The 24,072-nt window shown below is 43.6% G+C and overlaps 2 protein-coding genes across 2 annotated transcripts in view; one reads left to right on the plus strand and one right to left on the minus strand.

Annotated features, from left to right (window-relative positions):
* LOC106745645 (pre-mRNA-splicing factor 38B-like) overlaps positions 1-16,496 on the plus strand; it is a 27,773-nt gene extending 11,277 nt beyond the window's left edge. The window contains exons 2-5 of the mRNA XM_014621450.1: positions 13,004-13,215; positions 14,083-14,191; positions 15,492-15,684; positions 16,078-16,496. Of these exons, the coding sequence (XP_014476936.1) occupies positions 13,082-13,215; positions 14,083-14,191; positions 15,492-15,684; positions 16,078-16,334 (693 nt within the window). The 5' untranslated portion in view covers positions 13,004-13,081 and the 3' untranslated portion in view covers positions 16,335-16,496. The remainder of the gene's footprint in view (positions 1-13,003; positions 13,216-14,082; positions 14,192-15,491; positions 15,685-16,077) is intronic.
* Positions 1-19,420, minus strand: part of LOC106745643 (gamma-aminobutyric acid receptor alpha-like) — a 32,303-nt gene extending 12,883 nt beyond the window's left edge. Inside the window, exons 1-4 of the mRNA XM_014621447.1 lie at positions 19,297-19,420; positions 8,092-8,236; positions 4,277-4,463; positions 3,522-3,742 (exon numbers count right to left, since the gene is read on the minus strand). Coding sequence (XP_014476933.1) covers positions 3,522-3,742; positions 4,277-4,463; positions 8,092-8,198 — 515 coding nt within the window. The 5' untranslated portion in view covers positions 8,199-8,236; positions 19,297-19,420. The remainder of the gene's footprint in view (positions 1-3,521; positions 3,743-4,276; positions 4,464-8,091; positions 8,237-19,296) is intronic.
* Between the last annotated feature and the right edge of the window lie 4,652 nt (positions 19,421-24,072).

Here is a 24,072-nt window from a genome sequence, read left to right on the forward strand (position 1 = left end):
AAAGGGAACTCGATTTCATGCAAATGTTCGTATGCGCATCTCTCTTAACTATCTTTCAAAGTTTTCTATTTCAAAGTTTTCTACATCGAGAAAAAGATTTCCTCAAATTTAATAAATTTTACTGACATGCATTGACATGCTCCAGAGAAACTAGTGTTTCGATTAATAAGCACGATTGTTAGACTTTCCAACAAAAATATGTGTCTTTGTTTTAAATAAAAAATTTGTTTGAAACGAAAGATAATTTTCTTATAAAGAAATTATTTGTTTCATTTTACATATTTATCGTAAGCAAATAATATTTTATTCGGTAATAGTTTATTCGGTTAAAAGACATTATTTCAAATAATAGCTTTCTGTTAAATAATCGAGTTTTCTTGAATGGGACAATAACATTTTTCACTCAAACAAATAATATTTCGTATATGTTGTTTCTATGGGACGAAATTTTTCGTCGAATAAATAGAAATATTAAATCAAAAGAAACCTTTTTCTCCCCGTGCAGTAATTATTTTCTGTTTTATAATTATTAACACTTTAAATAACGGTAAAGCAAATCGGACAGTGCGAACATTGGGAAAGATCGTGCATCGTCGTTACGTCAGCGAAAGTCTCGATTTTTCTCCTCACTCGCCGATAATACGCTCCCGAATGATTTTCGCGCATGTTGTGCGCCACGATTAAGGCTAATATCTGCGGAATGCATCGAGGCCGAGTGTAATGTGCAATGTATGCTGCTTTTTGTCCGTCGGGCGCAAAAAATTTTACGCCGGTGTGTGTGTATATGTGTGTGTGTACGAACGCGTGTCGCGATACGTCGGCATCGAACTAGGTCGATTATCTATCCACGTGAGCTACATCGCTCGGTGCTCGATACGCGAAGCTGTCAGGGCGTATGTGTAATAACAATACCGACAATATGTCGCGCGGGCTCACCCGGGCGAGAGCAAGCTCTCTCTTGGCACGAGATCCATGGATCTCCGGAAGAACGTCGAGGATGGCCGGCGTATTCTCGGCGTTTAGACCGGACTTCCGATGGCAACGGGCAGAGGCAACGGCAGCTAATAAAGTGTCGAGTAAATAGCACCGTGGACGTGATCACGACGTTTCTCGAATGGGGTCCGACTGGTCGGGGAAAGGTACACGGGACCTCGTTTTTCAAAGAAGAAGCCCGAGATGAGGCGGCGACGATCGCGCAAACCTTCCCACTCGCCGTGAGAGCGAAGGCTTTCGCGCGTAATTATCCAGAGGCGTCATTACGCCGTCCTGCACCTGATGTTTACCAAGTAGCATTTAATTTCTCTCTCTCTCTCTCTCTCATAAGAGAGAGAGAGAGAGAGAGAGAGAGATGGAAAATCCGCTCGAAAATCCGTCTGAGGAATCGCGGGCCGCGCGGTTTCGCGAGAAGGTGGAAGTCGATTGCCGAGAGCAGATTCGCACGAAATCGCGATTAAGAAACGGAAGAAGGAGAAGTTGATTCGATTACGACGTTCCGTCGTTCATCGTTGGTGACACGGCAAATTCCATCGAGTCGTTATCGTTAACGCGGCAAGTATGGCGCGGTTTCGGCGGAGAGCCGTAGAAATTTTACCGCACCGTCGAGTCGCGCGTGTTATTTCGTCTGCGATCGTGTGACGAAACGAGCCTGAAATCAATCGGCCGATGTATCGCGTTATCGCTGCAGTCCTCGCACTTGTGTCTACGATATTTGTAAAAGAACGTGAAGATGTCAAACGGTTCTTCTTCGATCGAATAAGACAAGGTAATTACCAGTCCTTCGTCTGATTCGTGCTGATTGCCTCTGTATTGAGCTCGTTCGTAATTATTATTCCTCGGAGTTTCCCTCCCACGACCAGAACGTCGCGAGATCGGCGAGATTGGTAGCAATATCGCACGGTATCTTGGTTTTCGATACGATATCGTAAATTTCCAATTCAAATTTTCTCAGCGAAAGAGAGAGAGAATAAAGTAGAGAGAGAGAGAGAGAGAGAGAAGAGCGGCAGACGATTAACAAGGTAGTCAGCAATCACATTTAATTATGGTATCAGAGCAGTACAAACAGGCGAGTTGGTACGCGTGAAGGATCGGGAGATCTTGAGTTATTCCGGTAACTCGCGCTTCAAGCTATCCATTCGTCGATCCTCAGCCACCCCGAAGATGGATTTTCGTGGAACTCAATAAAGCCCAAATTAATGACGAGCGTCTGCCAGTCTCTCTCTCTCTCTCTCTCTCTTCTCTCTCGTTTCTCGCCGACCGTTCGTTTCGAAACGGTGCTCGGAAGGGAGTGGAATAGGATAATGCGGAATGCTCGAGTTTGTCAACCCTCGCGCGCGGACTACGTTGCGCATCGTCGCGGCTATTACTGTATTGTTGGTACAAGCCAAATACAAATATGGAGGGTGCGGAATCGAGCGATATAACGTTTCCTCTTTATTAAATCCGTTCCCTTTCTCTTGACCTAGTCTTCCGGATCGGCCCCATTGTGTACGGCAGAATTAACCCTCGAGTTCGAGATACCTCAGACCTTGCACATGTCACGTCGCCCAAGAAAAGATTCGCGGGGATTTAGGCGGACGAGAGAAAGCGAGGGAGTGCCTCTCTCTCTCTCTCTCTCTCTCTCTCTCGCTCGCTCGCAACCGCTTCGATTACTAGCGCGATTTTATCAAGTCGTTTAGATGCTGAGATTACACGTTGTTAACAAAAAGGGGAGGATGACGGCGTGAGTCGAATCTCCCGGCTATCAATGTTTAAATTTCGATTAATCTCTTTAACCCTTTAACCCTTCGTTTTACGGATCATACAGACTCGGTTAGTTGAGTTTGAAGAGCTATAGAGCGAAGAGAAGCGCGTGATCTGAGAGTTCTCCCCATTCCGGAAAAATCGCTAGAGAGTCGCTCTATCCGTTAGACGCGGATCCGAATTTAATACGTGTTTGGGAACCACCAGAATTTGACGCAGGCTCAATTAGACCTCTAATGTACAGTCGGTAACTTAACGCCAGAAATGAAGTGATTCTTTCTTTGGTGAAAATTCGTGTGTGAACGTAAGTAAGCGTTGTGATTAGGCATATTTTTTTTGAAAATAACAAATAATGTTATATTAAGTATAACCTATATGACGCTGCATGCGGTGCGAGCGACTTTTCAGAAGCGCGCGGTCGAAAGGTTAACCTTGCGGAGTTTACTCGCACGATTGACAGTGTATAGTTATGATATATATGTTGGAGGACGGAGTGGCGTTTAAAGATAGAAGAACGTATGGCGAGGGAAAAGGAAACGTCCTCATAAGCGGCGAGACATAAAATTAAGGCGCAGTCCCGGTCATAAATCTCGCTTCCACGACTGATCTGGAAGAGGAACGTCGCGCTTCTCATGATTATCTCGAAGACATATCTTTATGGACGGGTAACATGACGGCGGACAAGGCTCGGCCCTATATAATGCCAAATATAATGCTTTGTTTCGGGATGGATTTACATTATTAAGTAACGTTTGAGTATGTATCGAAACGTACGCGCATACCTTGAGCTGTAAAGTACTCTGCCGTCCTGGTACAGCCTGACGAACTTATTCGGGCTGGTAATCGTATGCAAGTAACTGTACTTGCCGTTGTAGAAGTACGTGTCGGGCTTCCAGATCCTCGCCAGCATGGAGATGCTCAGTGCAAGCGTTTCCTTACCGCCTTGGAAAGCCAAGCGTCGGTCGACCCACGACTGCCGGAAGTAACAGTCCATCGAGTACGTCTGTGGGGATTTGGGGATTCGATTAACTCGCTCGTACCAATATCTACACGTGCCATCATTGTTAGCGTTCATACCTAGAAAACTAGACACTTTACATAGACGCGTTTCGCATCGCTATTCGATATTGATTACTGTAACATTTAATATTAAATATTTCCGTCAAATTGTCATCTCACATTTACGTTAAACATACGCGCTTCTATTATATTCTTGATAGATAAATCAATCTCAGGGAATCGATCATGTAATTTCCTTCGAAGTAAAATCATTCTCACGAGTTCACTGAAAGTGGATTTAATATATAGTATATTTAATATATAGTATATTTAATATAAAGAAAATTTGAAATTATATATATATATAAAGATAAAAGTCTTCGTAGAAACTATATTTTCCATTTCTTTCGAGAGTAAAAAGATGCGCGTAATGCTGAAACGTCATCGAGTTTACACTGATCGACCTCCCGGTTCAAGCGACTCCGAGTGAAATTGCGGTTGCTTCGCGCCGCGCGCTAGAAAAAAAAATATGACTGACCATATCCACCTCGGAAATGGGACCCATGCTGCGTACCATGATATCGACTTCGACAGTGGCCGGAGGTCCGCCGAAGTCCGGTCTGATGCTGTTGTCGTAGCCGCGCAGCAGATTGTCCAGCAGATCGCTGATGTTGCTGTGGTTGTTGCTCTGCGTGCGCTGCCTAGCGGAAGTTCTCGCAGCCGCTCTGACACAAGCAATTAAACGAGCTAACGAGGGAAAATTTCGAAGTGTCCGAGATTTCGAGCGAGCCTCGATTGCGCCCCGATTATTGCGGAGAGGTCAAAAATTCCATCTATCCCATTTAACCCTTTTCCTCCCACATAACACAAATTTTTTTTTAAACTTTCAACCTTATATCTTTTAACGAAAAAATCATATGAAAATTTATCAAACATCATTTCTACGCCGGACAAGCTTTTGGGTCAAGTCGTGTCGATAAGATTCTCTTTCCTCTCTTTGCCTGCACGACCTGCTTAAAATATCACGACGGTCACTAACGGTATATCTTCATGGATATATGAGCTCATACACGCTCCACTTCAGTGTAATGTGCGGAGCACGCAGGACGCGGCCTGCCGTCCTTTCGAAGACGCTTACTCGGTACTTCCCGGAGGAGCCGTTGCTGTTATATTCTGCACATTTGAAAGTTAAATGGATTTTTGAAACTTCAACGTTGCGATCGGGTGATACGGAGAATCTTAATTAAGGAGTTAAGTCATGCAAGCTCCTCACTCGTTATATTCTCCTGATATGATTCCGTAAAAATTTCGCAGCATCCGGAATATATCGGAGTTTAGTTTGGTATTAGGAGAACAGGATCAGCGAGAAGGTTAAGACGTTGAGTCATGCAAGTTCCTCGCTCGTTATATTCCCCTGATACGATTCTGCGAAAATTACGCAGCATCCGGAATCTATCGGAGTTTAGTTTGGTATTAGGAGAACAGGATCAGCGAGAAGGTTAAGGCGTTGAGTCATGCAAGCTCCTCGCTCGTTATATTCTCCTGATACGATTCCGTAAAAATTTCGCGGCATCCGGAATCTATCGGAGTTTAGTTTGGTATTAGGAGAACAGGATGAGCAAGAAGGTTAAGGCGTTAAGTCATGCAAGCTCCTCGCTCGTTATATTCCCCTGATACGATTCTGAGAAAATTACGCAGTATACGGAATCTATCGGAGTTTAGTTTGATATTAGGAGAACAGGATTTTCACAGAATCGTGTCAGGAGAATATAACGAGCGAGGAGCTTGCATGACTCAACGCCTTAACCTTCTCGCTGATCCTGTTCTCCTAATACCAAACTAAACTCCGNCTCGTTATATTCTCCTGATACGATTCCGTAAAAATTTCGCGGCATCCGGAATCTATCGGAGTTTAGTTTGGTATTAGGAGAACAGGATGAGCAAGAAGGTTAAGGCGTTAAGTCATGCAAGCTCCTCGCTCGTTATATTCCCCTGATACGATTCTGTGAAAATTACGCGGCATCCGGAATCTATAGGAGTTTAGTTTGGTATTAGGAGAACAGGATCAGCGAGAAAGTTAAGGCGTTGAGTCATGCAAGCTCCTCGCTCGTTATATTCTCCTGACACGATTCTGTGAAAATCCTGTTCTCCTAATATCAAACTAAACTCCGATAGATTCCGTATATTGCGTAATTTTCTCAGAATCGTATCAGGGGAATATAACGAGCGAGGAGCTTGCATGACTCAACGCCTTAACTTTCTCGCTGATCCTGTTCTCCTAATACCAAACTAAACTCCTATAGATTCCGGATGCCGCGTAATTTTCACAGAATCGTATCAGGGGAATATAACGAGCGAGGAGCTTGCATGACTCAACGCCTTAACCTTCTCGCTGATCCTGTTTTCCTAATACCAAACTAAACTCCGATAGACTCCTCGCTCCTTATATTCTCCTGATACGATTCTGCGAAAATCACGCAGCATCCGAAATCTATCGGAGTTTTGTTTGGTATTAGGAGAACAGGATCAGCGAGAAGGTTAAGGCGTTAAGTCATGCAAGCTCCTCGCTCGTTATATTATCCTGATACGATTCTGTGAAAATTACGTAGCATCCGGAATCTATCGGAGATTAGTTTGGTGTTAGGAGAACGTGATCAGCGAGAAGGTTAAGCGATACTTCACGCAGACACGGCACGTTTTCAAGTTACAATTGCGGTCGGTAATTAATATGACATGGTAAAAAATTGAAACACTTATTTATATTCATCTTATGTATTATTACATAATGGTTATGAGCTATTTGTTTATTCCGCATCGGTCGGAGAGAGGTAGGAGGTAATTCCACATATTACGTAATATTGGAAGGGCGAAGGGAGGAGAAGTAAAAAATACTCAAGTTTAGTGTGTCGTAACTGTCGAATAGCCTTTATGTAATTTAGAGTGTCTCAACGCGTCTCATGCTTGAAACAGATTAATCGGTTGATTGATGCTAACAATATTCCGTGATTGAGTGAGATTTCCGGCTGCAAGGGGGGTCTAACTAATCGGAATATCGTTTCCTAAATGCCCGTGTACGTGTTCGAGCTCGCTCCTCGCGTGCAAGTGGATATACGTGTACGCACGGTGTATAAGCCGCGGTTTATTTTCGCTCGGTCGCATCGCGCTTCGTTGGTGTAAATTCGGCGACGGTTCTGTGCGGCCAGCGCGATTTAAACCGGCGAAACTCGGCACGAAAGTCTAATTACGCCAGGAGGATATTTGCAAAACATCGTAAATAAAGCTGCGCTCGCGTCAATAGCTTTCTTTTTTTATCTACCGCGCGAGCGACCTAATTTCCCGGTCCTTTATTAATTATGCAGCCCTGGCCGAGGTAATTTTTTTCACAACTTCGTTTGTTGTCAATTATTAACGCCAGACTTGGGATACGTTAGATGTTAGCTCTTGAACGTTTCTTCGGAAACTTGAAATTTTTCGTGAAAAAAATTGTGGGCGAACAGATGAAGAAAGAGTGACAAGTGTTGACGCTCGTTAATTGATCTTGGCGAAATTAGCTTGGCTAATTTCAGATAAATTGAGCTATATTCTTGCTAAGTTATAGAACCGCCGGCCGTTCACCCGATCGTTTCACATTCTCCAATATTTATTTGTAGCAATTATAGAAATGACAGGTACACGATGCGTCTCATTTGATTATTTCCCGGATTGATTTCGATTTATACACCAATTTTAAGGAGTCCTCATATCAACGTACGCAATCGTGTTTAACGCGCGTATGAAATGCAGTCAGCCTCGTATGCGTATATATTATATATGGCATCGCTATATGAATATAAATAAATATGAACTAGATAATCGGCGATATTTGCTTTCCGCGGGGGATGAGATATTACATTAATAGCTGTCGATAATACGCAATTAATTGGAGGATCGGTTCTGTCGCGTAACAGAATTGTCTGAGTAACGTTACGGCGACGGAATATCCCGACGATTCTCATATTCATGTATTCCGCGGCGAAGCCGCGCTTGAACGAAAGTGGATCTTGTTTACCGCACGTAAAAAAAAAGAAAAAAAAGAGAATACTTCCAATTATGAATTGGTCATTACTAGAGAGAGAGAGAGAGAGAGAGAGACACGGCGGGCAAGTGTATACATAGAGAGGTAAAGTTATTTATACGCTCTGTGAAAGCCGGCCGCAAACGAATGCGTAATCGTTCGCGTGATTCATGACGACGAATGCAGATGAAAGGAAATCTTTCGGCGGCGGTTCGACCGATCAATTTCACGTAATTGTCATCGTTAAAATGCATAGGATGAAATGTGACGGGGATCGCCCCGCGAGAAAAGGTACTTACAGGAAGGAAGCGTAAGAGGTGATGAGGTTGACGAGGGCGAGCAGGACCCTCGGCTTCATAATGTCCCAAGCCGAATCCTCGCTTCCTTCGTGTGGGGATTCGCTCATCAATCCGGTTCAACAACAGGATCATTCGGTAATTCGCGCTGCAGGAGGAGAAAAAAGAGGAGAACAGCACAGCTGTGATAAATTTATACGACGCCTCCTCTTCTGTATTTCCGAGGAGAATTATTCCCTTCGTAAGATCCTCCCACGGGAAAGAAAAGATTAGCTTCAGCAGCTGAATTAGTTGTACACTGGGTGTCCCGTCTCAAGTGACGACCTCGAATATCTCTTGAACAGTGCGTTTTAAAGGAAAATGTTCCGGACGAGAGTCGTAGGATTTTGAAAGGGACATAAGATAGCGATCTTAACTTTGTTGCATAGTCAGTAACTCAAGGTTATTTCAAGACCAACTTTACCTTTTTTAACACTTTCACAACCGCTGACACCAATGTGGTGTCATGGGCAGGCCAGTCGTATGCCGGTGACACTCATGTGGTGTCATTGGTAGGCCAGTCGTTATTTGCCGGTGACACTCACATGGTACCATTGATAGGCCAGTCGCTATTTGCCGGTGACTCCCACGTGGTACCAGTGGCAAGCCACTTGCAAAACTTTTCTTAGCACGTCAGATGCTTAAATGATGCACAATTTTATTACGCAAAACCTTTTGACTACTAAAGAATCTGGAATCTGACTACTAAAGAATATTGTTGTATAATAATGTTGATTATTGATTTATAATAATAATGTTAATTGTTTCATGAATTTACGTAAAGTTTTTTCTTCCAAAATATTGCCGGCCACTGGCGACGTTTCACTGCGCTAACATGCGGTTGTGAAAGTGTTAATGGAGCTTTTTTTCAACATAACATGTCGTAAATGACGAATTTACGATAGTGCATTCAATGCTGCAAAAGTGTTACCGCAGCTAATCTCCTTTTTCCATGTTCGAGTAGGAAAATACTGTTGAAGAAATCTAGACTTATCTGAAGGAGAAAGAAATGCCACAAGGTTAGTGATTTTTTTCTTTCTTCTACTTTCCATCACGCATCTTTCTTTCGCGCGCGGCCCGTCGCGATTTCTCGTATCCCGACGACGAGGTGCGGCGATGAGTGACGCGGATCGACAATTTTTTCTCAATTGACGGCGTGAACGAGTAACGTCCCGATTGTATTCCCGGTGATAATGAAGGAGGACGCGACGGGGTTGTCGCGAATCGATCGGCAACCGAAATCTGATTATCGATTCTATGAGTGACGCGTTGATAACGTCCACCCGGGCGCCCACCGCCGAACGAACGGGTTTCTCCTTCAGCGACAAACGAGGCGAAAAATAACGACCGAAGCATTCCGAAGCCCGATAATGCCGTTGAATTTTACTTTACGCTCCTGTGAACCGCGTTTCGTGTCTCCGCTCGTCGGTGGCTTCTCTAAACTTCGCGAGCAATAACTTTTCTTCAAAACATCCCCCCCCCCCCCACTTCCCCTCCNTCCTCGTTAATGTGTACTCCGACAACACAAATATGTCGAATGCTGACGTCACGCAAGCCGATCTAGGATGCCTCCTAATCTTTCAGGCGTCTTCCAGACGTCTCTTTCTCTCTCTCTTTTCTTTCCCTTCAGACGTCACTTTGGATTTCACGTTACTCGGCCTGCGGGTGTCGGCGCGCGACACAGCATTCGCTAAATAGACAGGTGTCGAATCAGTAAATCGACCGCGGATCTCTCGGCGTGTACGCGCTTCCCCGCGGCACGTTCGTGTCTCTGGAAAAGAGTTCGCAGCTGGGAAGGTAACATACACGTTGGAAAGCGAACCGCATCGTGGGCAAACAACTGTTCCTACACACACACACACACACACACAGGTAAATATACGGAACGTACGCTTTGAAAGATGTGGTATCATTCGCGACGCGACGATTAGGCAACCTGGGGTTTGATAATCAGCGCCGTTTGAGCACACCGCTTACGCAAACGGCAAACCCGACGGATTTTAATCGATGGACGCGTCTTGGAAAAACAGAGCCGCTCGGGAATTGATTTTCCGAATTACGTTCCACGGATTACACTTCGCGGGTAGGTTGGAGGTTTGCCTTCGACTATCGACTGTCGTTGAATCGAGGAGACGATAAACTGTGCAACATACCTCAAGATCAAAGCCATTGGGGTTGACTACTAAGCTGAATAATTATCGATGAAAGAATAATAGGTGATAACGATTCATTCGATCATTCGACGATTATTTGACCACGTGGAAAGTTGTAAAACCGCGTTCACAACAACTTCAGGCGAAACATGGAAAAATGATTTTTGGGGTCTCGAGTCACTGGGCGTTATCGGGTGGACACGATCAAGCCCATTTTTCGAAAGGTTTTTCCCGAAAATATTGACACTCGTGCGAGCCTTCGAATATTCGTCAGATACTCATAGAATATCTTACCCTGCGATCTCCGGGGAAAGGGGGAGAGAAAGTTTGAAGCACATAGATACACTTTTCGGTAGGGAACCGACCGTAACTCTGCGAAATAATGCACAAGGTGACGCCTTGTTGCACACTGCCTACCCATCTACGTTCGTTATAATGCAAATACGGGATAAATTGCGGCGTATGCACACGAGGTATCTCCCTGTCAGAGGCAGAGAATAGGTAAGTCACACGTTGTTTAACGAACACGCGAGAAGCGCGTGCGGGGGGAGGGGGGGGAGGAGCGTGGAGAGGGTAGCGGCGCTCTCCTTAAAGTTTAACTCGTAATTCGAGACCGAGGCACCGTGAAAATCCGACGCTGATGTATCCCCGACGTACTACCCGTTGCCGCGAAAAGTCGCGGTAAGACAACATCAATTTTCCGTGCTGTGGAAACGTGCGGCAAAGCGGCGCATCCTGGGCGCCAAATGTCGTTCGCGTTTTGTATCGTCCGTGCGATTCAGAAAGATCATCGTCATCCTCGTGAAATATCTGGGGAACGTCGGATTCATCGATGACGATTGAGGGCTTGCGACAATTCGTCGGGGTCATTGCGAGCTTTTCATCGCGAATGACTAACAACGGTGTTTTAAATACACGGAATAAGCAATTAATCAGCAGCTTGGCGGTAATAAATTTCGGGGCAAGAGCGTTTTCTCCCCGACCGTATTGTCGCGTGATCGACCAGTTTAAACCGCGGGATACGAGGGTGAACATCGAGATGCCGAATCAGGAGAGAGAGAAAAAAAGAGTATCGCGTTGAACAGACGAAGAGTATCGGTGACAAACGGTGACGTCTCAGCGACAACCTCCACCCGAACGACGAGATGCTCCGGCGAAATTCGCAGTGTTCGTGAGAAACGGCCCGCATCCTCCGGCGGGTTTATCGAGCTCGTTCGTCGAGAACGCGACGGCGAATGCGATCGAATGTTTTTCGGCTTTCGAGCATTCGTCAGGTGAGAGAACACCACAGCTGGCGGCCGAGTGTCAAAGTGGCATCCGAAAATCGAGCTTCGCTCCCTAGTTTCATCGGTAACATCCAACACAATCCTGCGATGCTTATTCCCCCCATGCGTTATCGAGATCACTAAGAACTATCTCGGTACCTTGAAACGTCTCGATTCACCAGGTCTAAATTCGTCAAAGAGTGTCAATAAAAGTAGCGTCCGGTCGAGCGAATCGTAAATCGTGAGATTTACTACACGAGAATGGTCCGACCGTCGAGACCGCGACTTATGGCCCGCGTATTGGACGCGGTGATGAATCTCGGCGACAACAGGGGCCCGTCAGCTCGCGAAGTTCTCAGTTTCATCCGGCAGGGCAACGAGTCGCTGAAGAATCTGACGCTGCAGGTGACACAAACACGCTGATCACGTCGCGTCCTGGATGTCCTTCATTAGCGATTCGCTTCAAAGAGCGCCGCTCGAATGACGCGAACTTTCGACGAACTCCGCATAGGAGATTCTACATATGTTTCGGTTGCTCATTTAAACGTTCATATTCAAACAGAGATTTCCGAGTTTTCCAAATACCGAAATATCCTGATTACACACACACACACACACACACACACACACACACACAAAGTTGAAATGTCTCAACTTAAAAAGTAGAAATATGCATTTTTTCTTGGCGTCTTTTTTCGAATTTTTACACGAGCTGAACGCGGGAAACATTGGTTTTCAATGGAAAACACAACGTTTGATTTTCCCCGCAATTTGTCGCAAGCTCGCTAGAGAGCTGTTATAAACTGTCAAATCTAGCCGATAAAAAGCAGGAGGTAATTAGTTTGTTCCTTTTAGCTGGCTGCACTAGTTCACAAAGTTTGCGCTAAAGTGTTCTTTTCACCTGAACTGTCGCGAGGAAAGCGTGCTTTGTAGTGGTGACACCTGAACTAGCGCAGCCAATGAACTACCTGTTAGGTCCAAAGGTAGAACAAGCTGTGTAGGACTCGCATTAACCCGAGAAATTTCAGATATATTTGTCACCGTCACTTGAAGAAAGATTGTGATGAGGACGGAATCTACAAGAATGTAGTCTACAGACTACAGGCATTATAAACGGTATAAGTGTCAAATGTAAAAAAAATATAAAATAAGTATTTTCTGATTGATTTAATTAATATATAACGATCAACCAACTGAATTCATTAGAAAATATAAAACAGATTTGTTTTTATCGTAAAAAAAATAACCTTCTTTCAAATGTCGAGTTTTCGAAAAGTATGAGTCTAACAAATCTATCGGCTACTGCACTATGCCGTTCTTTTTAGATCCATGTATATTTTTACATCGCCTGCGCTATCTTGAACTAGCTTGAACCGGTCCAATGTAGCCCCGGATCAGCTGAAAAGAACAAACCTAAAATTTCAGTGAGATACCTTATACATTGCATTGACCGCTCAGGTGCATCGAGCATTAAAACACGCGGTGAACGCCGGACTTTTGAGACATAGAAGCGGACGTTACAAGGTACTAGCCACTATGAGTCCCGCTCCTGTTTCATCCGTAAAGGAACCGGCTAACAAGAATCAAAAGAGTGAAGAGAAGAAACTGAAGTCCGACGTACGAACGTCGATCGACGACTCGAGATCCCCTATTCGAACGCAGAAACGCAAGTACGTCGTCGTAGCATCGTGCGATATTTTCCTTAAAGGAATGCCACTACTACTTTGAAAACTTTGTCGACAGAATATTGATTTTTTTCTGCAAATTTTACGTCATTATTGGTCGCACAGATCTATAAATGTTTTTACACAGTGAGAGTATGCGCGGAAATGAATCGGAGCGTTGCTCAGTAAGTAAGAAAAATTACTAAAAAATGTCAAAATAACGTTTCTAATTATCGGTTAGCGCGAATATTTGCCTGATACAGGAATCCTGCAGCTTGTACATACCGAATGTGTCAACGCTCCGACCAGGAACATTTCAGAGAACATTTTTATATCTTTTCAACGAAATTCGGAGGTCTCGAAAGACACAAAAAGCGGAAACATTTTTATGGATCTCGGTTAAATGTTCCCCTAGATACGATAAAATAAAGTAGCGCACAATCATCGCATTCATATTTATATCGTATTAACATTTACATAAGATCTATATGTATGAGAAATTTAAAAAGAGCAGCGTAATCGCGTCAATTTCTGTAAGATAACATTTCATTGTCTTTACGTAATCGACGCTTATCAAGTTTGCCGTCGGCATATTTTGGCATCCGATTAAGGAAACATCGATGCTAAATTATTCATTATACCTTATCGTCACGTGAACCCTATTATATAAGTTTAAAAAATATCTTTTACAAATATATGCTACGATTATCTTGTACATAATGCATAGATGATATGCTAACGTTTACATATTTAATGTTCACTTATATAAAGACCTGCAAATTTACACAATGATTACTATAAGATCTTTAGATATGAAATAGGAATAAAGAAATAAATGGCCGATAATTATCTGTTAATTGTTTATGAATGCAGAAAAAAGTATACTTCGAGGAGAGAAATTATTAAACACAGTGATAAGGCGAAGAGTAAAAACCGGTCACCGCGCAATAAACAAGCTTACGCAACTATTCGAGATCAAAAGGTGAGCATAAGTAGCATTATTAAAAAAATATTTTTCCACTACAGTGACTTTTACATATTTTTACATTTTTATTGACATTTCAATATATTTGCCACATACATATATACCCACATTAGGCAGAAGTTACTGCTTGGTTACATAAATGAAAATATTAAAAAGTACTGCTCCTTCTTTTTTAGTCCAACCAACTGAAGAAACGAGCTCTTTAGGAGCAAAGCACGAATGATACAGTGCCATTAGAATATTAATATTGTCAGTATTAATATTATTTGTGTGGGAGGATAAAATTGTTCAGCTTGTAACGCACGTGCTGAATATTTTCAACCAATCGTACGCGGTGAATCTATCTTCCACGCTTAAACCGATCCTCGAGTCCCAGTAACGTTATTAAAATTCAATTTCCCTGAAAAAACCCTCTTGTCCAATTGCTAAATTAATTAGAAAATCATTTTCGATTCCACTTATTATGTTGCGAGAAATACTGCCTCAGCTTCAGGAGTCGAACCTGGACATTCTCCACTTTCTGGATGGGGACGGCTTTACCTACTATTCGGCCACCGAGGCTTCGACGGCATTTTTCGCAACAATCGGCGTTAATCAATTTTCTGTTTGGAAAATAGGGAATGTCCAGGTTCGACTCCTGGCGGTATATCTTTACATAACAAGTAGAATCGAATATTACTGGGATTCAAGGATCGGTTTTAAGTGTAGAAAATAGATTCACCGTTTATAATTGGCTGAAAATATTCGGTACGTGCGTTACAAACTGAACAATTTTATCCTCCCGCAAATAATATTAATATTGACAATATTAATATTCTAACGGCAGTATATCATCCGTGTTCCTAAAGGTCCGTTAAATATAAATGAGAAGTTCACTCACAGTAGAAAAAAACAGTCTGGTATTTTTTAATAATTATACAAAGTGTCTGTAAGGAGATTTCTCTAATTTAAATAATGGGTATCCTTACACTTTGAGCCGAAGGAGTCCGGGGTAAACGTTAACGAGAGTCATTGTGGCGTAACCCAACGCTGTGAAACTTTAATTTCTTCCTTCTTATGAAACGCAGAATGAAAGTAGAATAGAACAACTCGCGAGACCTCGATGTTTTCTACAAAACATCTAAATTGCGATGTACGATGTTACGATAAAATAAATCGTCCTTCTTTACATTGAGAACGATATCAACGATTGATAATTCTTTTGTAATTTATTATCTAATCATTATTTTTCTTCTCCCGAGCGATTGATATTCAACCAAGCAAAACGCACGCGATCTCTAATCTCTGACGTCCGCAGCGAAAACGTTCTCACGAGGACGAGGAGTTTGAGGCTCAGTCGTCCGAACGGTATGTCGTGCACGGTAGGGAGGAGTCGCCCGTGTCGTTCAATCGTCGAGCGCAGCGCCCGAGAGTATCCAAGCGAGAACTCGAGTCCTCCGACCTCTCCGACGGGAGCGATCGCGACGTGAACCGGAAGCGCGTTTCCCGAGGTTATTTCAATTACATTTACCTAAGACATCGGAGAATCGCGCGACTTCGATCTCTTCGATTTCCATGTCCTCGCGTTCGACACACGCTGTTCGAGAATTAGATTCACTGTGTGTATGTGTGTGTTTCCCTAACTCTTAATCTGTAATCTTAACTACCCGATTCCCAACGACATTTGGCGCAACGTTGTAACGGCTTTCAGCTTTGCGGAAATAGGCTGAGAAGGAAAAAATTTGATCGCTAATAATTTAATATACAATGTTAAGAAAATTATTCTTCCCGGGGCATCTCTCAAGGTGGCTGTGGCGGTGTCTCAATGGCCTCGATCTAATCTATTTTCTTTTTTTCACCGGAACGAACGTCACGCGTTTTTAAAATCTAGAAACACTTTTTAGCGAATGCACCGTCTCGTCGGGAACCCAGGCGAAGAGAGGCGCGCGGAAGATCGAGGGACAGGTCTTCGTCGCGAGCCCGTAGCACGCAACAAGCGCGGCAGCATCCGATCGAGGAAGTGGAAAACGACAGGCACCGGTGCGACGAGAATCTCGGGCTGACGGAACACGACGCGGAACATCAGGAGCCGAGCGAGGACATCGAAGGAGATCACCAGCCGAACGGTAGCAACAGCGACAACAATTTGGAGAACTCGTGATGCTAATCACCCTTTTGTTTCTATTTGGCGTGTGATATGGTCTTCTATCGCTTCTTTAGTGGCTCTATATAGCGACATATCTATTGTTTTCTATCTCTTTATGCTTGACAAAGCAAATTGTTCAGCGTTTTGATCATGTAAAGGCAACTTTGCGAGTAAATATCTGTGTTTTCATACAGTCGTTTATTATTAATCACTTTCGCTCCCACCGAATTGTTTTTTACGCCAGGTTCTTCGGTCAGTTTTAAGATTTTAAGGTAATTGATCCGTGACCATATTTTCAGGAAGGTTAATACAATATTGAAAAGCTCGGCAAATTTGTGATGTGTGCTGTAATGTTTATAAATACAACTTATACAGCTTTGACACTATAGTTCTGCTAATCCAGAACACGTTGTCTTATATCATCGAATAGGTATATCAGAATGTTGGTAAACAACTTATATTATTATTACCGACGAATGTAAAATTTAGTCAGAGATAATAGGAAAAACGAGTTCAACAAGGCGAATCGCTAACGAGTCGCAAACAGAGTAATTTTCACGAATAAATACGATTTCTTCCCTCACGGCGATCTTTCGCATTATGTTCAACTGGAACATTACAAAATAACGCTTCGTGACAAAATATAATTTTGTAAGAAAATTATCTCACCGATAGTTTCTACTAATTATCAAATAAAGAGTAAAGTGTCCGATAAAAACATTTTAAAGAGGATGAAGGTCCTTAGATAATCGATCTTTTGAGTGCGGAGTACTTCGGAGCTAAACGATCGTTGAGGACGGACTTACTCCGGGCCGTTGTCAAGGCAATCAATGGAAGAAATGATTTCTTGAAAAATCGTGGAAACAGTGGACCGAGACAGGTGTCATCTTATTTATCAACGTTAGTAAACAACGTAAGAAATAACGAATGTAACGTGATTGTACCGTTGCCCATGCGATCATCGGCTCATATAAATTAACTCCTCATTAACTATTGCGAATTTATTGCAAAATCGACTCTTCCGTCGAATTTCTTTTGTTCTACCTGCACACCACGGAGAAAGATTTCAGACACCTTGTGTATACCGTATACGCTCCTCGTGGCTAAAACAAAAATTCAACACGATCGGTCGAAGAACTGGAGACGTAAAGACGAAAAGAACGTCGGCGCTTGTCTGTTACTCGTGTCGAGGATACATATTGCAAATCCCCCGATCCACCCCCGGTGAACTCACGGTCGTAATATTCCATGGCAGGTTACGACGTGAGCGCGCGCATTCCCGCGCCTTTTGTGACGATTCACTGCCTAAGAAGGGATCGGTATCGGTACGATTTATGATGCTCGCCGGCGAAGCGTGGAAATGACTATCCTCGTGTATTCTCAAGCGAGGCTCGTTTGTGATCGCGGCGGCGGCTCCACGCCGTATCGCCGGTCGCGGCGGGATAGGCGTTTTCTCGTGAATGGGAGCCGATAAATGTATTTTCAGGCGGCGGGAAATACTCGAACAAAGTGCGGAAAGCTTCTCGCCGGGGGAGACGGGGATGCTATCGCTGCGTGCGAGGCATCGCTTTTTACGGGATCTCCCTCGCCGCGAAATCTCGGCGCGGCGCATTTTTCAACGTGACTAAAGCTTTCCGATGTTTATCGGTTTAGCCAATGGCGTTTTATCCTCGCTACCGAACTTTTCCGCGATCAGCTCTCCTAGCACTTTGTTCCCTCTTCCCTCCCCTTCCGCCCGCCTCTCGTTCGCCTCCTCGTGGACGGAACGGATCTCCTCTCGAGTTACCCCCCGGAAAAGCTTCATTTCGCCGGCGTGTTTTGCGAGTTCTTCGACGGACACAGAGATACAGGGAAACAAATTATCCTTCGTCTGCTTTCGTCTCGTTGCGCGAAAACAACAGGCGCGAAAGCAACAATGCGCGCGCTTATATTATAATCGTGCATGTAACTTCAGAAAAAAAATTCCAGTTTCACGACGCGGATCGCGTGCAACTGCGTTCGATGCAGATACAGCCAGCTAATGTGAAATATTTATATGGAAAAACGCCGATTCAATCCTCGACGGGAAATACGGATCAGTTCGCCAAGTGCGCGTATTACCGAACGTTTCAAAAGTAAGCCTCTCCCCCTCTTTTTCTCTTTTTCTCTCTTTACTTTCGAACGAGCACTTGTATTTGCACATCGTCCGTTTCATCCGTTTTTATTGGCTTCTACCGTACGAATATCCGTCTCGAACAGGAAAGGATTCTGATCTTCGTAAACGTTGAGCACTGTTTTACGTCCATCTCGCTTGTCAAATATGTCCCATCAAATTACGCTTCGCGCTTACAAACGTGCACACTTCCGTTATTCGCTTGAGCGGCAATTAAAACTTTAATACGCGGCGCAGGATATTAATAACGGTATAATACACATGGAATTGCGATATGAAGAAAACGCGAACGAACGCCGACATTGCGTTGCGTAAATGTTATCGTGCCTGGCGACATTGAGGAATCGTACCAAATTTTCACGGGAGATTGAAAAAAACACTCGATCCCGCGAATCAGAGAATTGCTCTCACGGAGTTCGATGAGCTTTCGAAATCTGTAGCGCTCGCGAATCGATGAGCGAACTTGCGCATCGTCACGAATTATTTGTTATTTATAGAAACGAAACACGCACGCTGCCTTTTCCTCACGAAATGTAAATTTGTTTCCAATCGGTACATAGCAATCGTAATTAATTAACGATCAAAGAATTCTCATTGGTCGAGGAAGAAATATATATATATATATATATATATATATATATATATATATATTCTTAATAAGACAAATATTTAAATTTTTGAGAACGTGCCGTTTTCAGTAGTTTTCAAATAAAACATTACCGATTGCGTCTGCATTGTCCGATTGCAGCGCTAAATCGAGATTGCAAAAAGAATCTCGTCAGTTTCACGGGGAGTTTCGACATGCGAGATTTTTCCAAGACTCACCAGGCGCACGTGTTCTTGATATCCTGAAGCCGTCGGGAAGCTAATGCTGACACGTGGTCACGATGACAGCGAAGGTGTCCTCGACATCCTCAAAGCTGGACAGGTGCATTAGGTAGAACCGTCTCCCTCTCTCTAGTTGTTCCCGTTGATCATCGTCACGAGGACATGACAGAAGGCACCCGTTGCGATCGCGCAGGGTGCCGTGGGATCGCGAGAAGCACGTGGCGAAGCCACGACGCGCACTGACTGCTCCGAACGGGACAGCTGACGAAGGGTGGAAACGCAGCACTTTCCGCCCTCCGCTGTCAACCCCCACCAGTTTGCGCCCCCCTTTCTCTCTGTCTTCTTGACTCATCTCTCGATCATTATATTTCGCAGGATTCACCGATATCCCGCCGTATCTAACGCCGGCGAATCCGCCTGTAATTTCGCTTACTATTACGATTATCGAGGAAATGCGAGCCCTCGTGCAGACGCGCGAACACTGATCCAACGTTCGAACGATGGACGTGACGATCGATCGTTCCGACGTTCGCCAAATTTTTCACGGATTTTTCGAATTTTCTCGCAGTGAGTCCTCGAACTTTTATGGGTGCTTTCATCGCGATGTCGATGACTGCGAAATGCACATTCATATACATATATATAGAAATATTAATTTTCCTAGAATAAAATATCAATGATATATTCGAATTTGTGCTTATAATGTATCCGAGACGAAATTTTAGTCCCCCTTTAAGTCTAATTTAGTTCTGCACTAAGTCTTCAAAGGTCTTGTATTGTTGCTCTTTCTTTGCTATTAATGGGGAAGTTATTACCCAAGAAGTCTTCCCCATTTGAAGACTTAACGTGGAACTAACATTTAGACTCTGGAGATTTTCCATCCTCATTTGTAGTATTAAAGAATCTATTGTGCTTTGATACTACAAAAAAGGAACGTATTTCCATTTCCTCCTCTTGAAGACAGAATTTAAAATTTCGACCGGGGTATCTTGCTCGTTTCTGATTCTTCGTCAATTGCAAACGCAATAATAAACGATTAAATTGCGGTCCACTATTAATCTCTCGGACCATTTCCTTCTGTTTTGAAAATGCACCGGCCCGGCGGAAGTGCTGAGTGACATGCGATCCTTAATGCGTTCTTAGCAAAGGATTCTCCAGCAAGCAATCGATCAATCGGGAGCGCCTGTCCGCATTTCAACCGGTCAAGCGCGGTATAATGACAGAACTCGCGGCAGAACGTCGCTTCGTCGCGATACCGAATGTCGCTCCCGTTTCCCAAGGATGCATACCCGCAGGTTCCCCTCGGATCCTCCAGAGGAAAAAATTCATCCGACGAATGGGGTTCTCGAAAGATACACGACGCATTCGCAACTGCCGTTGCGACGAAATTCGTCGGTGTAACATACGAATCGTCCTCGAGATTATTAACAACGTTGTGATTCACGCACACAGTTTCACCGAAGTCCTTTTCGAACCGAGCGCGATCCAAATCCGAGCGCGTGCTCGTACGAAATGGAACGCTTAAGAATTTCGGACGTCCGCATAATAGTTTCGCTTTGGCACGGAATACACAGCGCGATGGTCCGCAAGAACAACGCACGGGGAAGGATTATCTAAGATTAATGGCCTTTTTCCCAAGAAAGACAGGATAAATCCCCCCCCCCCCCCACTCGGGGGGGGGTNGAGTACGCGAGCGAAATAAATCCGCATCCGAAAGTAAACTACGTCGCCTGGTTGTCGGAAACGGGCCGGACGCCCGTTGTCCGCCGGAAATATCGCGACGACGTTTCTCACTGTCGGTCGGGTTGACGCGTATCAATGGTCAAAATTACCCGCGGATACGTTCGCCCCAGTCGCCATAAGTTTCCCAGCAACGCGATCCAGCTGCGCGTACGGAATCGCGTCGCGGTACCGCGCATTCTTTTACCGTCTTGCACGAAAGTCGATCCTGCGAAAGAATGCGATTGTTGAAACCTGATTAATGCCCCGCTTGACTTACAAGCACGTGATCATTAAGAACTAATAACAGCACACATGTACATATGGGTGTGGAGAAAAGAATGGAAATAAAAAATGCAATTATATTACAAGTCTACTGTGATCGTATGAAATTACGCGTGTTTAATTTTATACGTGAAGCCGTACGGAGAGAAAAAGCCAGAACGGCAAATTGTTTGCAGCGACAGCGAAAGAAATTCGTTCGGATGGCAGAAAGATTCGTTGAGAGAAAGATTAGTTGCTATTTTCTGGATATATAAATAACATGAAATAATTTGCTTACGCGAACTACATTTCATTGCAGTCGCAAGGTCTAAGCTTTCGCTATATCAGCAAAATGATTTTTCCGTGTAACAAATTCTTCTCGCTGTTCCAATAAAACCTGTTTCCTCCGCTTAAACATGTTATGAGTTTAATTTTATCATTCAAAGTTGTAAACAGTTTATTAGTAGATCAGAGTTGGAGAGACGGTTTGGTATTATTGAAAATAGCGTAGCGATTGCCGTGACTCATGACGGGTGATTCGTTATCGACGTTTTCGCTCTTTCGTCATTTTCCGGCGCGATGAAGACCGGATTTAGCGGCGCGGACGACACGGAATTTCGCAACGGAATAATCACGACGGGGGTAACGAGGCGGGGGCTATTTTATACCGGGATTTCAGAGGAAACGCGTGCCATTCGTTCTCACGGGATGACCATATGCCGGGGCCGCTTGTGCTAAGGCCGCGCACGTCCCTCCTGAGGGATCAGAATTTCCAGAACGGGATGTTCCTGCGTAGAGGTATCTCATAGGTGTACATATTACATACATATATTTCTGTCGCTTCGTATCCCGCACAATTCCTGGCGACAGATGAAGAAGATTTCTTGGGAATATTGTACATAAATATTAAATACATGTCATTCGGCGAAAAATGATCTACGATGTGTGTCTCGCGAAATTATACGCGATAACACTGTTATATTACGTAACGTTGTTCCCCCGAGCGTGTCGGACATTTCCTCACACGTAGTTATCTGCATTTCTGACCCGCAACAGTGATATTGCAAATATTTGAAATTGAAAGTTTCAAGTCCGATGGTAGGCGGTGTCGCATTAGCAATAGACAACGCTAAAAGTTATCGTCGATATTGTTTTCGTTAGCGATGATTACGAGGTATCTGGCGGCCTTGATCGGCAATGACAGCAGATTCTATAGCGGCAAATTTTCGATGCGGGAGACCGTATCGGACGTGATATAATTGCGTGTCAATCTTTCGTGAGCGAGAGCCCTCCAGATAAACGGATTTCTCCATTGCAAAGCGACGTGTCATGCGTGTGTGTGTGCGCGCGCGCGCGTTAATAATCCAATTCATCGTATCGCGAATTCGGATTTCGTACGATTATGCGCGCGTCCTCCGCTGTGACTCAATAAAAGGAAACGAAGAAAAGCGTTTGATATTCTCCCTATCTTTCTTATAGGTAAATAATCTTCATACAGGCAAATAATTAGCAAATATTTACATACAAATATAAATTAGCAAATATTTACACGTAAACATAAATTAGCAAGTATTTATATACGACCATAACACGCAATAATGGCGCTGCAGTAATTGCACTGTTTATATAATGTTAAACTGTTAAATAATACAAACAGTCTGGGAAAAAAATCCGCAAGGAGGAAAAGTTTAGTATCAATTCAAGACTCGTATTCTCACATACAAGTAAAAATATACAAATCTTATATAAATACAAAATTCGCTTATATGAAAAAATTCTATATTCTATAATTCCACTAAAAATATCATTTCCTGTTATTCAGGAATAATTTTCATGAACTGAGGGGGAGGGGGGGATACATGGAAAGAGCGATATTTTCAAACTAAAAATCACAATCTTGAGATATTGTTCCACTTATCCAATATTTTTCCTCTCAATTCAGGAAATTTCTTCAATAACAAGAATACGATATTTTTAATAGAACTAAACATGTAGATATAAACATAGAGAATAGAAAAATCGATACATATCATTTGAACTCTATGTGGAGTTGCGCTTAGAATCGGATGATTAAAAATACATATTTTCACGCGTCATTGTATCCGCAACGAATATGTCGTGGGAACACTTTTAATCGCAGAGAGATAATTCGTTTCCGGATCATATAAATCTTTCCCGCTTCTTGTTGAACTTTGTTTCTCCTTTCATTCTTATACGCTCGTGAGACATTATTTTTCACTGATGGCTGTTGTCTAATAGCTATCCTTCGTGTAGCTATCGTTTCTGCAATTCGCTATTACGCAACCTGTCATTTCCACGCGAATTACGCGGACGATAATTGAGAAGTGACGCTCGTACAAAAATATTACATGCGTCTACAAAAATATCGCAGCTACGCGCTAATTTGCTTGTGTAATGACAAAGTATTTTCTTCAAGGCTCTTGAGACGTAACACATCAAGAAACGGGGTTTCGCGGACGGCTTTTAAACGCGCGGTTTGCCTTGGAAAACTCGATTCAGTTATCCCCAAACGACAGTTTGCAACATTCGCGCGATCAGACGGTGAGTTCCCCGGTTTCGTTGAGTTTGTCCGAGGTCGCGAACAAAGGCAGAGGGAAAATAATAAATTAAGAAGATCGGGAAGATAGGAGGATATTCGGGACAATGGCGCGCTTTCGTCATCGAGAATGTCTCCGATCCGCCGACGGAGCTCGCAATTTCCGGCACCTCCGAGCAGGATTACACAGCCCCAACGTGTGTCTCGCCCTTCCGATGCGAAATTCATCCCGT

The sequence above is a fragment of the Dinoponera quadriceps genome, unplaced genomic scaffold (genome assembly GCF_001313825.1).
Source record: "Dinoponera quadriceps isolate SergipeBrazil2010 unplaced genomic scaffold, ASM131382v1 scaffold1813, whole genome shotgun sequence".
In the NCBI taxonomy this organism is placed as follows: domain Eukaryota; kingdom Metazoa; phylum Arthropoda; class Insecta; order Hymenoptera; family Formicidae; genus Dinoponera; species Dinoponera quadriceps.